This window comes from Stegodyphus dumicola, chromosome 8 (assembly GCF_044657685.1).
Source record: "Stegodyphus dumicola isolate Sdum_Otavi_A_Nest chromosome 8, ASM4465768v1".
In the NCBI taxonomy this organism is placed as follows: Eukaryota; Metazoa; Arthropoda; class Arachnida; order Araneae; family Eresidae; genus Stegodyphus; species Stegodyphus dumicola.
In genome coordinates, this window is record NC_140775.1 from 172,597,115 (window position 1) to 172,620,002 (window position 22,888).

General features: G+C 29.8%; 1 protein-coding gene across 4 annotated transcripts in view; it reads right to left on the reverse strand.

Annotated features, from left to right (window-relative positions):
- Positions 1-22,888, reverse strand: part of LOC118197171 (uncharacterized) — a 65,966-nt gene that overhangs the window by 25,810 nt on the left and 17,268 nt on the right. For all 4 annotated transcript variants that reach the window (XM_085822758.1, XM_085822757.1, XM_035368678.2 and 1 more), the window contains exons 2-6: positions 21,326-21,424; positions 14,914-15,060; positions 10,841-11,053; positions 7,919-8,089; positions 2,230-2,376 (exon numbers count right to left, since the gene is read on the reverse strand). In XM_085822758.1, coding sequence (XP_085678884.1) covers positions 2,230-2,376; positions 7,919-8,089; positions 10,841-11,053; positions 14,914-15,060; positions 21,326-21,424 — 777 coding nt within the window. The remainder of the gene's footprint in view (positions 1-2,229; positions 2,377-7,918; positions 8,090-10,840; positions 11,054-14,913; positions 15,061-21,325; positions 21,425-22,888) is intronic.

Genomic DNA, 22,888 nt, shown 5'->3' on the forward strand with positions numbered 1-22,888 from the left:
GCAATTCCACTTTTGTTTGATGGACATCGAAACATGCTTTCGCTTTCTAGATCCTTTGGGAGCTCTAGCATCGGAAATTCTATTTGACATAATCGAAAGTTCAAGCTTACTTTTATAAAATTGCTCTAACAGTCTGCAAAAAATAATAAGCCAGATCCAATTCAAAGATTAAGGAACAACCCAATCTGCAACATTAACTGAAATATATAATTAGATAATTTTAGTTTATACCGTCTGTTATACATAAAACGCACATGCGTAAACGTATTATGCATAGCCGTAAAGTCTTACGCGCACGCTGAAACACACGACGCATGCGCAGAAAGTTTGTAGCTTTGAGGTACGGATTATGGGTATCAGAATTAACGACTTTTGACTGTAGTACATTCCACATTACGATTTGCACTTGATAATATACACATATATATATATTAACAGTGTGAAGGCTGATCAGTAAATGAGAAAGAATTTTGCATCAAATTTTTTGGAACAACTTATTAATTCTTTTTACTTCGCAATCTTTTTAGCACCCAATATAATGAATATAAGTTACAAATAATTCATATAAAAAAAACTGATCAAAATTTCATGCTAAAATAATTAAACTATGAAGTTCAATTTTTATTTTTAAATGTTCTTATTTTTCAACAATTTCTATATATATATATTTAAAAAACATGTTCTCTTTTATGCAATGTTTCAAAACTAATGGAACAGAACTTAAAAAGGTATAAAACATAGTAAAACAAATATTTTTCAACATAGAAAGCATGTTTGGACAATAAGCAATTAAGTGCTGGTGTGTACTTTTCAACCCTCCTTATTACACTTAGTCTTTTGCAAGACAGATAATGATGTCTGGCTTTTTTTTTATTCATCTACCAATCATTCTATCACAACATTCAGTTGCATATTTTAGATACTAAAGACAGCCTGTACATGTTTCAGATAACACAGACACAATTTTGATTTCATATTACAAAGAGCAATCATACTCCTAGGAAACACTACAAAATTCAAAAGGTTTCAAAAGTAACCCATGCATTCAAGTAAGTACAATCAAAAGTCGTTAATCTGGACTCGTCGGGACTTCGGCGATTCCGGATTATCGATTTTTCCGGATTATGGATCATCAGTTTAAATCTGGTAAGATGGCATGCAGAAACTATAAAATTAAAAATATGAAACCATAATTTATGAAATAAAGAACAATTATTATCTAAAGAGTATCAAAATTTACAAAAAAAAAAAAAAAAAAAAAGCTTAATATTTATTTGTTTATTTTATTAAACATTTCTTTTAATGTAAATTGTTTAAGTTGCTTCGTTTTTTATGTGATAATACATTCTCTTTAATTCTATAAACAGACATAATTTCTTGTTCAGTTACAAAGTCCCGCAGTTCAAGTCCCGTTAATTGCTGTGCCGAGAATACCGACTAATTTGTGAATCGAAATTTTTTCGTTTTCAATAACCTCCGTTACTTTCTTCGCTATCGGAAGCGAATTATAACGACGAGGAAGTTGATTTAAATCATATCAAAGACGGAGTACATTGAGATGAAATACTACATTTAGTAAGGAATTATAAGCCAAATAAAATAAAAACATCTACCCTGAAGATAAGGATAGTGCTGACAGATCAACTTCCAATTCATTGCGGGGCGCGGCGTTAAAGATAAACAAAAGTTAAAGTTTAGATAAACAAAGGATATGCCTTTATCCATTTTTTGCAGCAATTCCACTTTTTGTTTAATGGACTTCGAAACATACTTTCGCTTTGTAGATCCTTTACATATTAGTAAATATATATCAGAAATTTTATTTGACATACTCGAAAGTTCAAGCTTACTTTTATAAAATTGCTCTAACACTCTGCAAAACATAATATGCCGAATCCAATTCGAAGATTAAGGAACAACGCAATCTGCAACATTAACTGAATTAGATAATTTTAGCTTAGCTTATACTGTCCGTTATACATTAAACGCGCATTCGTAAACGTATTTTGCGCACACGCATATTCGCAGCTGTAAAGGTCTTACGTGCATGCGTGAAGGTATTACGCGCATGCATTGATGCATGTGCAAAAAGTTTGTAGCTTTGAGGTCCGGATTATGGGTGTCCGGATTAATGACTTTTGACTGTATATAAGTATACATATTCCATACATTTTATGAGTTGAAGTTCATAATAATACATTCTTACATTCATAATTATATGCAACTTACTCAATTCTGAACTCTCCATTACTGGTTGATGGTTCATGAAGAAAATGTTCAGTGGGAGCTAGAGGAGGATAAATCTGTATATATGTGGATTTTCCTATAGTGAATCCAATACTAGAAGGTGAAAATGTGTCATCTTCTGAATTTACCCTAGGAAGGATGAAGAAAAACTATAATAGAAATATAACTTGCAGTAGGTGAGTCTGTGAATATAATTTATGAACATTTTTATTTCAGTTACTTAGATTTATGGAAAGTCACATTTTTTAAATGTTGATGATTATTAAATTTAAAAAAATACTAAATTTATTTGAAAAATCACATATTCTGAGGATTTTAGTTTTAAAATAGCACACTTAAAAATTTTAGACACAAAGACAATTTGATGCAAGAATATATTCTTCTATTCATTATTACAGGGAAATAGAATATGACAGACACTTAAGATAAATAAATTCTGTAAAATTCCAACTACAGGATTTATTTAATATACTGGGAAACTTAATTATTTCATAAGAATCAAAATTAAGAAAATATAAAACTGTACAATTAGGTTTAATTTTTGAATTGCTTCTGCTAAAATGATAATTTCATGCATTATATGATTCAGGTTTTTTATCCTCTTATAACATCCTTCTGATATAAAATATGTAAATATTTAAATAGATATTCTAAATTTTATATTCTTTGGCTAATATCTTTTTGGTAATTTTCTCACATTTCTTAGAATCGGAAAAAGCTTGATAGGAAGAAAAGCTTTGATCTATCAAAGTATTTTTAAACACAGTGAAAATAAAATTAATGTTTAATGCACATACTATTGGGTGCATAAGCTTAATAATGTAACACTTATGGACGTAAAAAAATTTGGATTATAAATATTAACTGATTAAACATTAATTGAATCTCTTAAGTAAAATTTTAGCATCTCTACAGTAGATTAAGACATTTCAGATAAAATAAAATTTAATAAGAAAAATTACATTAAAAAACTCTAAGGGTGGGAGAATGAAACTTGCACCATTCAAGTTTTATCAATTCAATAAATTTCATTTATTGCTGAGAAATACTTCAGTAAAAGCTAAAAATTAAAAACTGGGAAATTTGATGATTTATCAGGAGATGTTGCAGAAACTCGAAAGTCTCTCAGCAAAACATGAAAAGTTGCCAGCTATATAATAACTTCTGATATACCTCAAACAAAGCATATAAGCATATTATAAATTAGCAAACAGAAAAATATACCATTTTTATCAGCTACCGAAATCTTAAAAATTCCTCATTTTCAAAAAAGTCTATCCTATAGAAATATTTTCATGAAATAGGAAAACAAGCAAGTTTCAAAATAAAACATAATTTTTAATATTGAGATTATTTGGATAAACTGATACACAAGTATGCTAAATTTCACATGAAATGCATCCTGCAAGGATGTAAAATCTAAATGTTGAAATGTGGATATACAGAATAACAACTAAATACTACAATACAAACTGAAAATAATAAAAATACTGCAATTTAAAAATTGTAGTAATTTATGACTATCCACACCCCTAGCAAAAACTCATTGCCCATTTTGGTGAGAAACATTTGGATATTTTTATGTCTACTTCAACAATGTATTCAAAGTCACCTATATTTTTACATTCTTCTTTTTCCATATGAGGCATTCACATTCCTCATAGTTAATCACTCTAACCAATAGTTGTATTTGGGGATAATCTTCAGAGTGTCTCACTGACAAATATTCCTTTGCTCAACTAAAGATAGATAGCAGCTGCTGTAAATGAGATATGCCTATTTCCAAATCAGTTTCTTACCTGCATTCTGTTTTTAGGCTTAGAATTTTTCATAATGCAATTCCACAAAATTCAGTCATTTAAGTACTACTCCACAGAAGGGGATACTGTTGGGCAGAAAACCATATTCCTTGAGAAATGCAATACTTTCTTTCCATCACCAAACTTCCAGCAAAAGAAATAGCTATTCAGTAAAAACAACAGTTGAATTTTTAAAAGTGCAAATACACGTCTACTCAAAAGCATGCTTTTCGTTGAGGGTGTGGATAGTCATAAAGTAATAATTATTAAGTAATTTTGCATTTTATTACAGAAATAGTAAAACATTTTTTTCAAAAATAAGTTAAACTGTTATTAGTAACTTTATTTTCTTTAGCCACCACTTATAAACATAAGAACAGAAGTTTTTAATTTGAAACGTTAGTGATTTTATTAACTGATGGGTTTACTATTATATTCACTCAACAAGTTATGTGGATTTTTGGCCATCTATACAATTATTTGGTATAAATGTGTTGTTGCAGCTAGAGATGGGCAAAACCGCTCCTTTAACAGATCAGATCAAAACCATTCACTCACTTAAGTGAATCAATTCTTTTTAATGATTCACTGCTCACTAACAATGACTTTGGTGAATGTGCTCGAAACAGGTGGGGATCAAGAATGGTGAACAATGATGAGGTAAAAGCAGGAAGAATCGAATAAGAAGTGGAATCGGTGGAATCAACTCAATCAAACCGCTCACTCCCTAGAAAAATTGCTCACCAAAATGAGCAATTTCTTTCAACTGTACTTTTGAGATCCCCTAAAAACACCTTTCTAAATCGAACAACGATGAAATTCTGCAATAAAAAAAGGGGCTAAAAGTTAAAAAATAATGAAAACTAAACTCATTTTTGTTAAAGATTGCATTATTTTATTACTATAATTGATATTTTGTTGCTACTGCAAAGAACAGTGTAAAAATAAATTTTTAGATTGGAGGCAGAACAGGAAACTGTCTGCTGACAATACCAGCATTCCCCCCTTTTTTTTATCTAGTTTGACAAAATGATACTACATAGTGTTCAAGGTTCTTCTATGCAGTTAGGGTCCACATTTTGTTCTGCAACCTTGAAAAAATACATTAGATGCAAAAATTTATGTTTAAAGAAGATTAAAGAGAAATTCACAGCTCTTGACTACAAGACATCAGTAAAATAAAAATATAATTTATTATTTTACATAAATGTTACAATAACATTCTTCAAAAAAGGTAATACCTAAAATACACAGCTCTACTGTGGTACAGTATTCAAAGAATCAAAATGAAACTTAAAGGAACATCTCCGAGGAAGCGAAAAGAGCAAATAATCAAGACTCCACAGAAGCCAGATTTGTGGCTACAGCACAAATGCCAGAGAGATGAAAAAAGTGAATAATAAAGACTTAGGAATCAGATCTGTGGCTAGAGAAGGAGTGAGCAGCTGGGAATCTGAGGAGGAAACTCAACACTTATAATCCATGTACTATAAACAGATCCTAGCACTGTCAGATGGAAAAAAATTCCATCCATCTGCCAACAGGAGTGGTCAGTTTCGCTGAAATGCATCAGTTTAATTAATGTTTTGTTTTTTAAATAGTAGATGGAACACAAGCAAACCAAAAGCATATACACACATATATATATAAAACACATACATACTTAATAAAAAGGTCAGAGATATTTATGGTAAAAATAAAGGAAAGAATGTTAGTGTTTACATAAGAGGGATGAAATTTTTGACACACTTCCCAGCAAGAGCTATCTGTAAACTGTTTAAGAACTACTGCTCCATTTTCATTGGACCAGAGATCACTTGCTGAGTACAATGAATCGTTTCTTTGAATCAATTCTGGAGAGTGGACTGTCCACCTCTAATCACAATCACTTTAGCAGAAGTTACCAAATTTTCAGAGTGTCTCCCAAACTCAGGTAACCACGCTCATAACAATTCAGTTAAGCAAACGCTGCCTTTTTTACATGTATTTGTTTTGTTATATTCGAAGTTCCAAAAAGTTCCAGTTGGTTTTTATAAATAAATTGTGATACTTTTTCCCTTAAATTTCAAATATGTGCTGGTGGAATTTGCATTTTTTTTACACAAAATCAGATGACTACATACTTGGGAGAAAAAAATTATACAAAGATTTGGAAACAAATGTCAGCATTTTATTTTTTTAACGAATCATGTAATCCTAATTTAGCAATCAAAATTGGTATTTTAAAATGCTAAAGTATGTTATCGTTTCATGTGTTGACAATTTTTGTCTATCTATAGTTTGGGAATCTTTTTAAAAAAGACTTTAGAAAACCATCAACCTGCACCTGACAAGCAACTTTTACCTTTTCATTTACTGAATTACACTAATGTTTTTGCATAAAATCATAAATAGCAATTTTTTCTGGCTTTAAAATTATTGAATGAAAGGGGAATGAAGTGAAAAAGATGAAAACTACCTTGTACTTATTTTTACACAAAAATTTCTTACTTATTCAACCTCAGGCTTAGTTTTAACTCTGTGAAGCATTTAAAAAATTCATGACAAATGAACTATGTAACCAATACCAAATTTTATAATATTGAAATAGAGGCAAATAAGCTTAAGTTTTTGTATACCCCTTAACATATTTCAAAAATATTAAATATGTCCATTTTTGCTAATATGATAGACAGCTATCGGATAATTCATTTTTCATTCTGCTTGCATACGACTGCATTCAGATTAACCAGTGCCATAGCATTAGTGATAATAGAAATTTGCATTAAGTGGGGTACAAACACAATGCCCATGATAAATTGTCACAAGGAACAATAATGTGAGATTAAATCTAAAGACTGAGGTAGTATATAATTTCCTCGTCCTACATGTTCTGTCCATGTCGAAGGTAAATTTTTATCAAGATGTTCATGAAAATGCACTTACTGAGACTTCAACCATGGCTGCCAGCCAGACATTCTAGCAGTTACATCAGGACAGCACACACATAAATCACAGCAACGTCGGCGACAAGAAATAGATGCAGTCCCATGAATTTTCTGGCTGTTCATCAGACTTGCTACCAATGCACTATGACAGCAAACAAGGGAAGAGGTGATAATTTTTTATATGGTTTCTATGTTAATGGTAAATTCTGACAATGACTTAAACATTCTCAATAATGTTTTTTTTTTTTTTTTTTTTTTTTTTTTTTTGTGTGTGTGATGGAAACCAGACAACTGTCTTATTGAAAGAGATAATGAGCATTACATTTATTCAAATGAGCATCACCCAGCTTTCCAAGACAATCTTCCCAATACTTTGTAGACATCTCTTATAGCAGCAAAACTGAAAACACTTAAGGTTTGCCAAATATGAAGGAAAAAAAGAAAAGCAGTTTACCTTTATTTGAATGTAATAAAATGCAGTTATTTTTTGTGAACATCATAATTGTGCACCAAAGCACTGAATGTGCTATTCATATTGCATCACAAGTAGCTATGAAATGACATCATACCAAATAAGCAAAAAAAAAAAAAAAAAAAGAATAAATAAATAAAATAAACATCAAATGCAGCAATATTCTCTCCTAGATTATCAGTCATTTGTGTGTTCAAGTGATGATCTTTTTGTTAGAAAACAATCGAACTGTTGCAAGATTGTGGGGGCAGTGCAAAATGGCAATATAAATATCAGAATGGCATAGTACACTGTGAAAATTCTTACCCAATAGAATTCATATGCCTTGGACTGCATAAGAAGAACAAATGTTTTTGACAATATACAACTTTATGACTCCTGCGCAATCTGAAATCAACCTAGCAAAACCTACTTTGCATTTTACATTTATTCTAGATATGTTTATATATATATAACAATAATGCAGAGCATACATAGCTTCTCCAGGTTCATCATCAGATGCATAAAGTAGGCTGTCTGGATTGGAACTGCATTGAGCAGGCAAGCCACATAGGAGACTCTGAGCTTCAGAACAATCGAAAACTTCATCTACGTCAGACTCAGTAGATGAAACATCAGATAAAACATTTGTAAATGAAGGCATCCTAAAAGTAAAACATTTTATAATCAGAAAAATAAAATTTATTACCTAGAAGAGCTAAAATAGAGTAACTATTTTACATTCCACTATCAAAACTAAATTGATGAGCTTAATATATTTGAAAATAATAAACTTTTACACAAATAAACACATTACGCAAAATAAACAGTGATCTGTTCATCGAAACTTTTCACAACAGGAACAGTGAGAGATTAGCAGTATTTTTGCCAACTTTCATGGCTGATGGGAAAATATGTAAATACTGAAAAAAGCAGCTAAATTCCTTTCCAATTTCAATTTTTAACAGTTTGACAATCACAGACTCTACTTTAATTTGATAGAATAGGGATTAATTGTAGATGTAGGGATTAATTGAACATTTTATAGTTTGGTTGCGTGTAATATCTGTTAGATGAATATATTTTTCAATTAAGATGTAATGTACTTTTGTCTTTTATAAACACTTCTTTCATTCTGATAGATTCCTTAAATAAACTAACTCCACCAAATTATTAATGGAAGTTAAAATAATAGATACATTCTAAATAAAAAAAGCCAATGTTGAAAATGTAATAACAAAAAGATTAGTAAATTAAGAGCATAGCCAATAGATGGAAAAGTTGCTATATGCAGAAAACTTCTTCATGAAATCACCAGCATTACTGCCATTTTGATGGTATTTATATCTTACATGTTCTTTGCAGAAGTGGTTCTTTTAAAAAATTCTTCTAGTTAAAAAAAAAAAAAAAAAAATTCTCCACCAGTACTTATACATTTTCTTATCAACCATGAAACCTGCCAGGCTTATGGAATCATGTTGGAATTACAGGAGCAGATCATTTTTAATGATTAAAATAATAAATAGATACAAATTTCGGATATAGGAAATAAAAAATTACAGAACTCAAGCTTTGTGATTATCTAACAAACAGCCATACACATTTTAAGAGGTGGAGAAAAAGTATCACAAAATTAGTTCATAGCATGATGATTAACACAGTGTAAAGTTCCAAGAATTTAAACAAGTCTTGTCAATGTGCTTGAGATATATCAATCAAACTAAAATAGTTAAAATTTTGCATCAAATAACATAAATCTTATGTCCGACAAGAAGAAACAAACAAATCTTTGACAGCCCATTTGGAAATTTAATCACTGTTTTCATTGGTTTTGCAACAATAATTCATATAGCTTCTTCAGTAGGTGAAAGGAGCTTCTTTGAAGCTTTTCGCATTCACAAAAGTTTATATATTTGTTAATGGCATTAGCTTCAATTCAGTTCTTTCTAATGCTTTTAGAATTCTAATATCTTAATCTTTCGTTTCCTTACTACTTTCCTTAGCAGATGGTGCTACATTCATATAAAATTTGTATTACTTATTTGCATTACATTAATACACTAACACTTCCTGTATGGCCATCAGCATAACAAGCATGTTATTATCATTACTTCCAAATGCTATTTTAATTGTAAACTGTAACAAATTTATTTCTCAGTTAGGCTCTACAAAAAGCATAGAGGATGGCTATGTTAAAAATAAATAAGAGAAGGTGCCAAGCTTGACAAAAATTTAAGAGTTTTATTTAAAAGAAAAAGCTTTTTTTTTTTTTTTTTTTTTTTGAGGGGTAGAAATTGGAAATAAAGTGGACCAGGAAAACATTTTAAGTCTCTAAAAATTGTACTTCCAATTAACGTAAAATTCAGCTTAAGAAAAGGATGATGTATAATCTTTTTTGTTTAATCAAAAAAAGTTTATTTTTAATGAAGTGTACTTATGCTGAAATTAATCAATATTATTTAATAATAATATTTTTATTATCTGTATCATGTAACTGTTCCCAGTCGCAGATTCTCAATAATGGTCTCTGTGATAGAAGCCTTGTGGAAAGAAGTAACAAGCATCATATTTACTTAACTGTGACATCACCTAGCTTTCTAATATGTTCAATAAAACACTCCCAATAATGTGCAAACATGGCAATGATTTGATTGGTAAACAAATTTACCATATTTATGAAACACATTGAGTGTTTCATAAATATGGTAAAAATAGGATTATAACCTTTATTTCAATATAATAAAATAAAGTTTTTTTTTTTTTTTTTTAATTTTTATTTTTTTATTGTTAATGGGGCATCAACCCAAATTATATGCTAAAGCACTAAGCAGTAGCCTATTCATATCACATCACAAGTAGCCATGCAATGACATCATTAGGAATAAGGTGAAAGAACAAACATCAAATGCAGCAATCTTCCACCAGAGATTTTCAGTTGCTTCTTTATTCAAGTGACAATCTTTTTTTCTCAGGAGACAATGAAACTGTTGTAAGGCTGTGGAGCACTCCAAAATCGTAAAATAGATGCTGAAGCAGCACAATCCACCACTCTGTAGATTCCTACATAATTGAATTCATGTGGCATTGACTGCACAAGAAGACATAAATGCTTTAACTAATGTTAAACAAAACCTATATTTTTAAAGCTTCGTGCATAATCCGAAACCATTCCGGTAAAATTTATTATGAGTTGTTTTTGTTATTCTGTATTTAATACAATAGTAATTTTTTTGGTCATGCAGCTGTGTCACTGGGATTGCCATGTAGTTAGATATCATGCCAACATTTATATTTGTGGCTATTTGGCTGCCATTAAAAAATAAATAAATAATAATAATAATAAACTCTCAAATTTTGTAACAGTTGTGCAATTTACTTGCCATTAATTTTATACAATATAATAAAATAAGACATACGTAATTTCTCTTGTTTCATCATCGAATGGATCAAGTAGATCATTTTGACTGGAACTTTGTTTAACAGATACTTCAAAATGAAACCTCTCAGATTCATTGTCTTGATCAGATCTGTAACAGTCTGAGAGTACAATATGTTCTTTCTCAAGTGGTTCACCGATATCAGACTCAGGAGATGAAACATCAGATAAAGTATCTGTATCAGAAGACATTCTAAAAGTAAAATTGTTCATAATTAGGGAAATGTAAATTTATTACAAAGAAAAGTTATGATGGAATAAGAATTTTGCATTTCACCAACTAAAACTGAACTGACAAGAGTAGCATATTTTAAAATAATAAACTTTTTGCTGATTACACATTACAGTAAATAAAGAGTGATTTATTCTTTAAAAATTTTGCTGAAATGAATGGTGCAAATTTGGGCAGATTTTTAACAACTTTCACAATTGAAGGGAAAATATGTAAATATCAAAACATGAAATTAAACTCTTTCTTGATCCTACTTTTGAACAATTTGACAGTCAGAGGCTTCCAGTTCAACCTGATGGAATGGGTATATGTACTAATTATGGAACCTACAATGTGTCTGAATACTTTATAATTTGATGTCCGGAATAGCTATGGATGAATATGCTTTCAACCAAAATGTTATATGCTTTCAGCTGTAACAAATACTTATTTAACTCTGGCAACTCTCTTAACTAATGCCACTTGTTTATTAATGGAAGATAAAAGAATGGCTACATCCAAAATTAAAAAGTTAATGTTGAAAATATAGCATAATAACAAACAGATTGGAGCAAAAATCAGTAAAATTAAGGACAAGTTCACTAGATGGATCAGCTGCTACATGCAGAAAACACACTCATTAGATTGCTAACACTATTGCCATTTTGGTGATATTTATATTCAGCAGGTCTATTAAAAAATTTCTCTGATTTTTTGAAAAAAATCTGGATTTTCTCAACTGATATCTATGAATTCTTCCATCAACTATGAAACTGTAGAGAGATCCCACTAAGCTTACAACAATCATTTCAGCAAAAGTTTCAGGAGCATATTTTTTTCATTATTAAATTAGATAATAAAGAATACAAGTTATGGTTGCAGCATATAATACACTTAAATAATACACAATGAGAAAGGTGAGAAAATCACAAAATATGTTTATAGTATGATGATTAATACAGTGCAAAGACCAAAGAATAAATGTGGGAATTTATAGCATATGTTGTCAGTGTTGTTTGAATCAAACTAAAAGCATATTAAAATTTTACATCAAAGAACATGAATCTTACATCCAAAAAGAAGAAATACATAAGTCTTCAAGAAACTATCACAATTGGAAATTTAATCACAATTTTGACTTTGGTTCCACAAAAATTACTCATAGAGCTTCTTCATTAGGTGAAGTGAACGTCTTTGAAGCCTTTCACATTCACAAAAATTTATCTTTTTTTAGTTTGTGATATGAATTTCAAGCCAGTCCTTAGTAATGTTTTTAGAATTCTCATATATTAATTTTTCACATTTTATTACCCCTTTCCTCAACAAATGCACAAAATTTGTATGAGTTATTTGCATTACTTTAATATAGTAATTCAAGTGCGAAGTAATGAAGGACATGCATATCTGGTTGGTAACAAAGTTAAATATGTATTTATCCCGTGCCCTCCACTTACCTAGGCATAAATTCTCAAAATTTAAAGCACACTCTAAAAGTGTGCTTTGAAAGTTAATAGCAAACTACTTCGAAATTACATGGCCTTACAAGGGCTTAGTGCTTCTGAGTCATTTAACATGCCTCGGTTATAATACAAAAAATATGGCACAAAACTACATAGAAATATTGCACCATGGGAGTGAAATTTCAACCCGGAAGAAAAAAATACGCAGATGTTTGCTATATAAACTGCACTACATAGATCGTTGCATTATGTAAATGCATGATACATGCTTTCCTTAAATGCACTAAATAAGAACATTAAACTAAATAAAATTCACAATGCAAAAATACAATATTAAATTATGATGCATGTAAAAGTCTCTTTGTATGCACATACATAACATATACGGTTACACATCACATTAGGTTAAACAAATAATGCATAGATACAGTATTAAATTATGATGCATCTAGTATTAAATTATGATGCATCAACTAACAATTATTATACACATGCTATGCAGCGTGCACCCTTATGTATCACATAAATACCTATATATAAAATATAATAAAAAGTCATTAAGCTAAGTAAAATACACAATATGTAAATAAAATATTAACCCTTTGTGGCTCGGTGTTCCACTATATGGAACACCCAAATTGAATCGCTTCCGAAACCTTTAAATTCAACCGTAAATAGATAAAAATGCCTTTATAATATACTTTAAACTTTTCTTTTTAAACAGTAGATAGCAGCATATCACAAGGAGACACAGAATTTTCATTTATGTGTTATTAAAATCCACTTTTTCAAGTAATTTTCTCTATTTTTTTATGATACAAAAAAATTTTATTTGGAAAAAACATTAGGCAAAATTTTGCTGGCTGTACTCCAAATTATTTGTTCTATATTTTTTTAATCTTTCATACAAAAACCATAAGCAGAATCATTGAATAAAACCAAGTGTTCCATTAGCGGGAACACTGTGCCTTTAGCGATCTCATGCTGGTACGAATCAGAACATCTGTGCTTAGGAGAGAACATCCGTTGTTTACGTTTTCTGTTTCCGTTGTTTTGGGGAGGGGGATGAATTCAAACAAAGCAGTACTGAGGGGTAAGGTGTGTTTTGTGTTATGAAAGTCCTAATATTGGCATCTCGAATTTTTTGGGAGTAGTTTTTAGGCAGGAATTTTATTAGTAGCTTGACTCATCTTTACTTAGACCTGCACTAACTTTTTGATGTCGCATTTTAGTCTCATTCTCGTTTATTTTCAATAATTGTGTAGATATTTTTTGTGTATGTATATATTATAGGCTTATTTTTCTTTATTGTTAATATTAATCGTAGTTAATTTTTTTATTATTAATTTTCCGTAAATGGCGCAGAGAGGTCTAACTCTTTCCACCTATGACCAAACATACACACACACTATCTTGTTTGCATTGTAGCTAATTATCTGGACAGAAAATAAACAACAATGAATAGTTCAAGTAATATATTAATTGCACTGATGTCATCCAAGACTTAAACTCCTTGAGTTAAAAGCAATATTTTTTTCATTTCACGTCTTATGAAAAAATGTGATGGAAGAATGTTAGTATGAAGATTTTTGTAATTCTCAAATTTCACTGAAGTAATGCAAAAACCACACTAAGAAAATTCAATAAATGATGATAATTTATAGTAATTTTCACAATACAACTTTTGACTGATAATAGATTAGTATCTTTTAAGTCTGAAAGTAAATGAAAATGAATTTTACATCAAATTGTTTGGAAGAATTTGGATTAATTAATTTTTACTTGGAAATCCTTTTAGCACCAAACATAATGAATGAATGAAAATTAATTCATATAAAAGAGCTGTCTGAAATCTTATACTAAAGTAATTAAACTATGAATTTCAAATTTTGTTTTTAGATGTTCATATTTTTCCTCAATTTTTATGAAAAAATTACAAAAGTGTGTTTACGTTTACTTTTATGCAGTTTTTCAAAACAAAAAAGGTGATAGAACATATTGAAACAAAATATTTTTTTAACAGGACACATGTTTCAACATTAAATGGTTAGATATTAGATGCTGGCGCACATTTTTCTCCCCTCCTTCTGATACACAAATTCTTTTCCAAGTCATACATAATATCTAATTCTCTTTCATTTATATACTGACCTATGCTAACACAGCTTTCACTATATTTTAGATATTAAACTCTGAATGTGCATGTTTCAGATAACATAGATGTAATTTTGCATGCATTTCAGATTGCATGGAGCAATCATAATTCTGGGAAGTATGACAGAATTCAAAAGGTTAGAAAAAACATGATCTATGCACTCAAGTAAGTATGGGCATAACTACATACATTCTATAGATTTAAAAATATAACCAAATGTAACTTACTGAGTGTCAGAATTTCCGTTATTGGTTGATGATTCACAAAGAAAATGTTCAGTAAGTGCTAGGGGAGGATAAACCTGTATATATGTGGATCTTCCTATGGAGAATCCAATACTAGAAGATGAAAGTGACTCACCTTTTGAATTTATTCTGAAAAGGTAAAAAAATATCAGAGAAGTATGTTTACAACAGGATTATAAATTAAATATAAATTATGAAAATTTATGTTTCAATTAGACAGATTTTTGAAAAGTTACATTTTCTTATTGTTACTGATGATTACTAAATTTTTAAAAATACCAAAATTACTGAAGATCCAGTTTTTTAGGATTTCAGTTTTCAAATAGTATGACAAAAAATTTTCAAGCAAATACAATTTCATGCAGAAATATAAGTGATACTTATATTTATATATGAATATACTTTTGGATTATATCTTATGAAAACATCATGTTTTAATAAATGGAATTTTGTGAAAATCCAATACCAGGATTTATTTAATTTACAGGGAAGGATAGTTAGAATACATGTTTCTAAATTAAAATGTGATAATTTTAGACATACAATAAGCACAGCATATATATAAACCAGCAGAAATCTATACCTTTTTTAAATCTGTTATATCAAATATCAGTCACACTATATATCAGATATTATATCAGATCATAATCGGGTATCAATTTTTGTTTTAACTTAAAAATTCTGCTTTCAATAGAAGTCATCATTATGTTATATTTTTATATTTTTACAAAAGGGAACAGCAAACAAGTTTCAAAATGAAATCTAGGTTTTAATTTGGAGATAAACAGTAAGATACAAAATAAGTATAAAATTTTACATAGAACAGAACTGATACAGAAGTGTATAAAATTTTACATATAAGGCAGATGTTTATTATCTAAATGTTGAAACTGTAGAATACAGATTAACATGAAAAGAATGTCGCTTTCTACATCAATTTAGCAATTTTGGTACTTTTAGGATTATTTGCATTCTCCAGCAAAAAGTCATAAACTCTTTGTTTAAATTTTGGAGAGAAACATTTCGTTGAATATTCTTACTTCTATTTTGACGCAGTTCTACTATTTTACATTTTTATTTTGTACGGAAATGTATGTATACTTTTCAAAGGTAATTATAGTCATCAATAGCTGTGTTTGGAAACGATTTCAATTATTCTTCATATTACTTATTTCACTGTCAAATATTCCTTTGCCCAATAATAAATAAAGAGAACAGCTGTTGTAAATGAGATATAGTTATATGTAAACCAACCTGCATTCTGACACTTGCTTGCAATTTTTCTCATTGCATTTCCATAAATTTCAGTCATTTAAGAAACACAACTTCGTAGAATGAGAATTTTTGCATTCTCAATGACTGGGCAAAATGCCATATTTCTGATGAAATGCAATGTTTCTTTTTCATCAGCTAGTAAATTCTGAAGTCCTGTTATAATTTGTTATGGCAATATATATATATATATATATACTCAATGCTAAAACAAATTTGAACCTCCTTTTGCAGACTGCCAAAGCTGTCATCTTCACCTACTATTTGAAGAGGCTTTATAATAGACATGACAACAACAACAAAGCATCTCACATTAATTAACCAGTTATTACGATTCAAGTCTTTTCTATAATTTCTCCTTTCCGTATTCCTCACTAGAATGAAAGGCTGATCATTGGAATATGGTAACAGGTAGTTTGGCGACACTTTGGAGGCAATAAAGGTTACTACCTAGAACTTTGGTAATAATGTGAGAAGTAGTCAATTCCGATTACGCATTATTTTGTGTGAGGGAAACGAGAGATCGTGAGATATGTCATGTGACATTAATGGACGAATTACAGTTCTTTAATCGGAAAAGGGGGTAAATTTGGAAAAATAAGTACTATATTATTTTGTATTAAGCTTCATTGTGTGTTGTGTGAAATAGTGTTGATTAATTTTCGGATTGCATGGCGCTATGTAAAGTGAATTCTAAATTTTTAATGCGTTTATCTGATAATAATAATAACTTGAGATTGTGTGAAAGGAAGTTTGAATGGCGATGCAAGAAATCTGGTGAAAATGGACATTTTGTGAAACGGAGTGTAAAGAAGGGTACGTGGTTTGCTGAAAGTAGTTCGAGTAGGGGTGAAATTTTATTAATTTCTTATTACTGGGTGAATAAACTGCCAGTTGACTACTGGATTTCGGATTTAGAAATTAGCAGTAGTACTGCAGCCGATTGGAACTCTTTCTGTAGGGAAGTGTGTGTTCCACGTAATGAAGATTCTGAAGAAGATTAGGTAAGTTAGTATTTTTAATCATTTGAGGATATTATTTTTATGCATTGTTCTAAATGTAAGGAGTAAATAAATTAATATGGTATTATTGGAAAATTGTTATTAGCAATGATTTAATTTAAAGTAATTAGGATTGTAATCTAATTTTTATTAATTTAATGTATGTGCTTATTTATATTTTAAGTAGTGTTTTTTAATTTAATTATATTTTAATTTAATGATCGTGATTTTGTGAGTTATATGTTTGTAGTATTTTGGAATACGTTTGAGTAGTATATGTTGAGTATTTTCATGTATTTTCGTGAAATTTTTCTAATTTATGAGAAAAAAGCAGTGTACATGGATATAGTGAAGAGTGTGCACAATGCCATTTTTGTGCAATTCTGGGATGTTTTTTTAAGTAAAAATAAGTCGACGTGTACATGGTTTAGTGATATTTTAATTAAATGATAGTTATTTTGTGAATTTTATGTTTGTAGGAATCTGGTATACGTTTCAGTTGAAATAAACGTGTATGGAAATAATTTAAATATTTTACACTAAGTATTTGTAACTATTTTTAATGTTTGCGTATAAATTCGTTGGTCACGTTTATAATATAATAGATAATTTAGAGGTAAAAGCTTTTGGATATTTTATTTATTTTATACGTGGAAATGTTCATTCTTGGAAAAGGTATAATTCTTCGTGATCAGGTAATTTCATTTATGTGCTTTTTACTGGATTTAAAGATTCACAAAATTTTCATGCATTTTTGTGAAATTTTTCTAATTTATAACAAAAAAGCAGTGTACATGGATATAGTGAAGAGTGTGCGCAATGCCATTTTTGTGCAATTCTGGGATGTTTTTTTAAGTAAAAATAAGTCGACGTGTACATGGTTTAGTGATATTTTAATTAAATGATAGTTATTTTGTGAATTTTATGTTTGTAGGAATTTGGTATACGTTTCAGTTGAAGTAAACGTGTATGGAAATAATTTAAATATTTGACACTAAGTATTTGTAACTATTTTTAATGTTTGCGTATAAATTCGTTGGTGACGTTTATAATATAATAGATAATTTAGAGGTAAAAGCTTTTGGATATTTTATTTATTTTATACGTGGAAATGTTCATTCTTGGAAAAGGTATATACTTTTTCGCGATCAGGTAATTTCATATATGTGCTTTTTACAGAGTTTAAAGATTAAGAAAATTTTCATGCAAATTTTTTTAATTTATGAGAAAATAGCAGTGTAGATAGCTAAAGTTAAGAGTGTGTGCAATGCCATTTTTGTGCAATTCTGGGATGTTTTTTTAAGTAAAAATAAGTCGATGTGTAAATGGTTTATGTGTATGTGCTATTCTGAAAAATTCGCAAGGAGTTTGTGATTGTGCACTTTTTCCCAATTTTGCAGTTAATATTTGTCATGATTAAGCAGTTTTGTTACATAAAATTTCTAGCATAAGTGTAATTCGGCTAGTAGATTGTTGAAAAAAGTGTTGAGTAAATAAAAAGAAAAGAAACATGTCTTTAACTTCGTAAAGACAAAATGGCGGCGAAAAAAAAATAGAGGGTTGCTGTAGCAGAGTTGATCGCCAAATTTTCGCCAAGTTACCATAATCCAAAGATCAACCGAATGAAAATTAGCTTTGTGTGTATTTATGGCATGGGTTTTGAATCTTTAGTTGAGAGAAGTCTGTCTGAGGCAATCATGTCTTGCTGTTAGCATGTTTAGTCAGCTCTCTTTAAAAATATATATTCTGGCTTTAGCATTCTTGTACCTGATGCTTAATATATGTGCCAGTAAAATATATCAACTAGCTTATTCTATTGCAATGCTTTGGTCTCAGACTACATTATCCACATTCAAATTGAATTGTCTGTTATGTTAATTTAAAATATCCACAAGCTGTGTAAATTTCATCTGTAGCACAAGTTGTGCCTTTGTGTTCAAACTGAGAGTAAAATAAAAAGGTTATTTAAACCTCCTCCTGTATTTTTAGAGCTGTTTAAGATATAGCTGTAACTCACTGTCTAGTAGGGTCTGCAGATATTAATTTTAAGGGTCTGCAGATATTAATTTTAGTTTTCACTTATAATAGCAACTCTAAAGATTCTTTGATTCGCAAATATTTTAAGTACTATATTCTCATGCAAAAACAGCAGAGTTTTGTTAATGCTTTAGTTTTTAAACTATCAAGCTATAGAGCAAATGAACATTCAGTTATTCTTGTTATTATTGTATTCACTTTGTGTTCTTGGAATCTAAGCTAAAGCTGGGAGAAGATTGAAAAAAGCATTTCACTTTAAATAAGCTCTCTCATACATTTTACTGGCGCATTTATAAAGCATCAGCTAACAAGAATGTTAAAGCCAGAATATTATTTTTAAATAGAGCTGGTTAAAAATACTAACAGCACACCATTATCAGAAGCTCTCAAGAAAGATTTAAAACCCTCACCTTAAATACACACAAATCAAAGAGTGTCACAGAAAACAAGCTGTTTCAAAAGTGAATATGGTGTATAGTGAATAAAAAGGGGAGATCACTGCAGATATATCTGCAAAATACCTCAAGAAAATCATTAAGGCATTAAGATTTTCTTGAGGCATAAAATTAAACTTTTTTCATGTCATATACTATTTTATTTATTTTTTCAATTTAAAAAAGGAAAAATTTCAACTTATTCAGATATATGGATAATATTTTAACATGTTAAATGTAGAATGGAAAATTGAGTAAAGCAATTGCACAGTGATAAAATCATGGAAAATTGTTCATATGCATATCATTCTAATTAAAATGCAGATAATACAACTTTCTCATTTACATATCTTTTCTGAAAGGCCCATTGAAAGACATATTAACTGCACTTTATGGTATTTTATCTTTTAATGCAGAATGCAGTTTTCCAGGTAATGGAAGGCATCATGATGAATATTGAGTGACAAAGTATTCTTTCAAAAGAAATGTTATTCAAATAAATAAAATTTAATTAATAATTACATTCCTTCCATAATAAAACATGTTGAGTTTGCAGGTTTTCCAACTGTCAGTAGAATGGGCTACTAATTACATTATAATAGCATGCATGGGGGAACGTCCTTATATGGCTTCTACATTTTATGGAAATTTTTCTTTGAAATAATCTCAGTAATGATCTGTGTGATTAAAGCCAGACAACTGCTTTGAAAGACATAATAGGCATCATATTTATTCAACTATGGCATCACAAAACTTTCCATTATGTCCACGAAAATCCTTGCTATAATTTGCACCAAAGCAATAAATGTCCACTGTGCAATGATGTCATTTCGAAAAAGGGGAACATCTGAATATGCATAAACTTCAAGCAGATTTTCAGTTACTATTTTGTTCAAGTGACAATCTTCCTCTCAAAAAACAATCAAACTGTTGTGAAGTTGTGCAGCCCTGAAAATAGCAAAACAAATGTCAAAGCGTTACTGTCCACCACTCTCTAAATTCTTAAAAATTCCTTGAAAAGGGTGAAAAATTACTTAGTGTCTTTTTTTTCGTCATAAAAATTTTGTAGGCTTTTTAAACCCAAATTTACCTTAATACCAAGAAATATTTTTTAAATTTGTATCAAATGAGCTACACTATTGATACAAACTTCACAACACAGAATTTTTTTTTTTAAATTCATGTTATTGGCAAACAAGCCAATTTTTTTTATGTATTTCAAAAATATTCAATATGCCCACCTTTGTTAATATGATAGACATCTATTAAATTTATTATTAGTATCACTATTTATCATACTTGTATACTGCTATATTCACACTAACCAATACTTTACCTATTTCATGCATGAGAAGACACAAATGTTTTCAAGAATGTTAATTAAAATCTACAGCTTTAAGCCTTCTATATAACCTAAAATCAATTTAGGACTTTGTATTTGTCTTTCATTTTTATATTTCTGTTGGAATTTTCAGAGCAGACATTGCTTTCATGGATCTATAGTTATTCAGTTAGATTTTACACCATCATTTATGACTGAAGCTAAACTAACATTTTGTACAACATAATTAATTAACTTACTATGAATTGTTAAAACACTAATGAATAATCTACTGTAAATGCAACATAATAGTATAGTATAAGACATACCTAACTTCTCTTGGTTTATCTTCAAATGCATAAAGAACGTCATTTTGACCAGAACTACATCCAACAACATCAGGTACAGTATTTGCATCTGAAGGCATCCTAAAAGTAAAATATTTCATAATTAAAAAAATAAGAATAATTGCACAGAAAAGTTATAATACAATACAAATTTTACACTGCACTTTCTAAACTAAATTGATGAGAGTAATATATTTAAAAATAATACCATTCTTGCTGATTATATATTACACTAAATAAAGAGTGATCTCTGCTTCCAAACATTTTATGCAATGAATGGCACAAGATCGGCAGGATCTCTGCCAACTTTCAATGTTTATCGGAAAACACATAAATACCAAAACATACAGCTACACACTAAACTCTCTTTTTAATAGTTTGAGAATTAGTGGCTTCTAGTTCACTTTGATGGACTAGGGTGTATCTAGTAACTGTAGGAGCAACAATGCTGTTGAATGTTTTATTGTGTGGTGCATGCAATATCTATTATGAATGAATATACTTTCCAGTCACAAGGTAAAATACATTTAGTTGCTTCAAACATTTATCTGGCCTTAACAATTTCCTAAACTTAATTATTAAAATCACTGACCTTTTTAATTTTTAACATCGACTATTTTATATTATTTTTTACTTTTCATATACTATTATATGAAACATGTTATATTTCACATACTTTTATATTACTTGTTACTTTTCATATACAATCATACTTTTTTTAATTTTTATGTTTATTTATTCATACTTTTTGTCGCCAAAGGGTTCTTTGAAGAAGAAAACCCAAATATTTTAATGAATTTTTTACAAAATTTTAAATGAATTGATAAAGATATCTCCACAACATTGTATCACTGAAATTTTCACTACCATATAAAATTTTCTCTAGTAGTAAAAGTCCATGGATCTAGCAGAATACTCTATTTTAGAATAACTCATAAAACATCCATACCATTCAGGATATATTTTTACGCTTAAATTAACAACCCTCCCCTTTTTTAATTTCTGCCACGACAGAATTTTCGTTTGGGATAAATTCAAAGTCTAACCAATCTTCTGGAGGGGTTTTCAGAAATTTGAGGCCCTGCCACCAACAGAATGCCATAAATGTTGTGGAATGAAGCTGCGAGATGCCACATCTGCATGATTCAGTTATCCTGGGATGTGCCTCCAACATTTTTGTTTTGAGAGTTCCTGAGTTACTGTTCCTCTAATAAAAAATGATTTGGCACCGCCTAACCGGTGTAATGGTACCGTTGCTGACTGCCAAAAGGCCTGGGTTTGAATCCCGGAGAAGGCATGGATGTTTGTAAATGTATAGTGCCCATATGGCATGGCAGCAATCTAAATATGGGGTGAGCCAAAAGTCCTCTCGTGTGGTTTGGTGGAAGGGGAAAGGGCTGGGAGACCCTCGGACCCATACCCCCGGGTGCTATCTATCAAAATTGGAAACGAAATTGAACTAAATCTCATGGTGCTCAAGGATGTTGCCAACCGCAGGTGTAATCTAGTGCTCCTTGCCAGGAGGAACTTTGTGGGCTTCAGCTG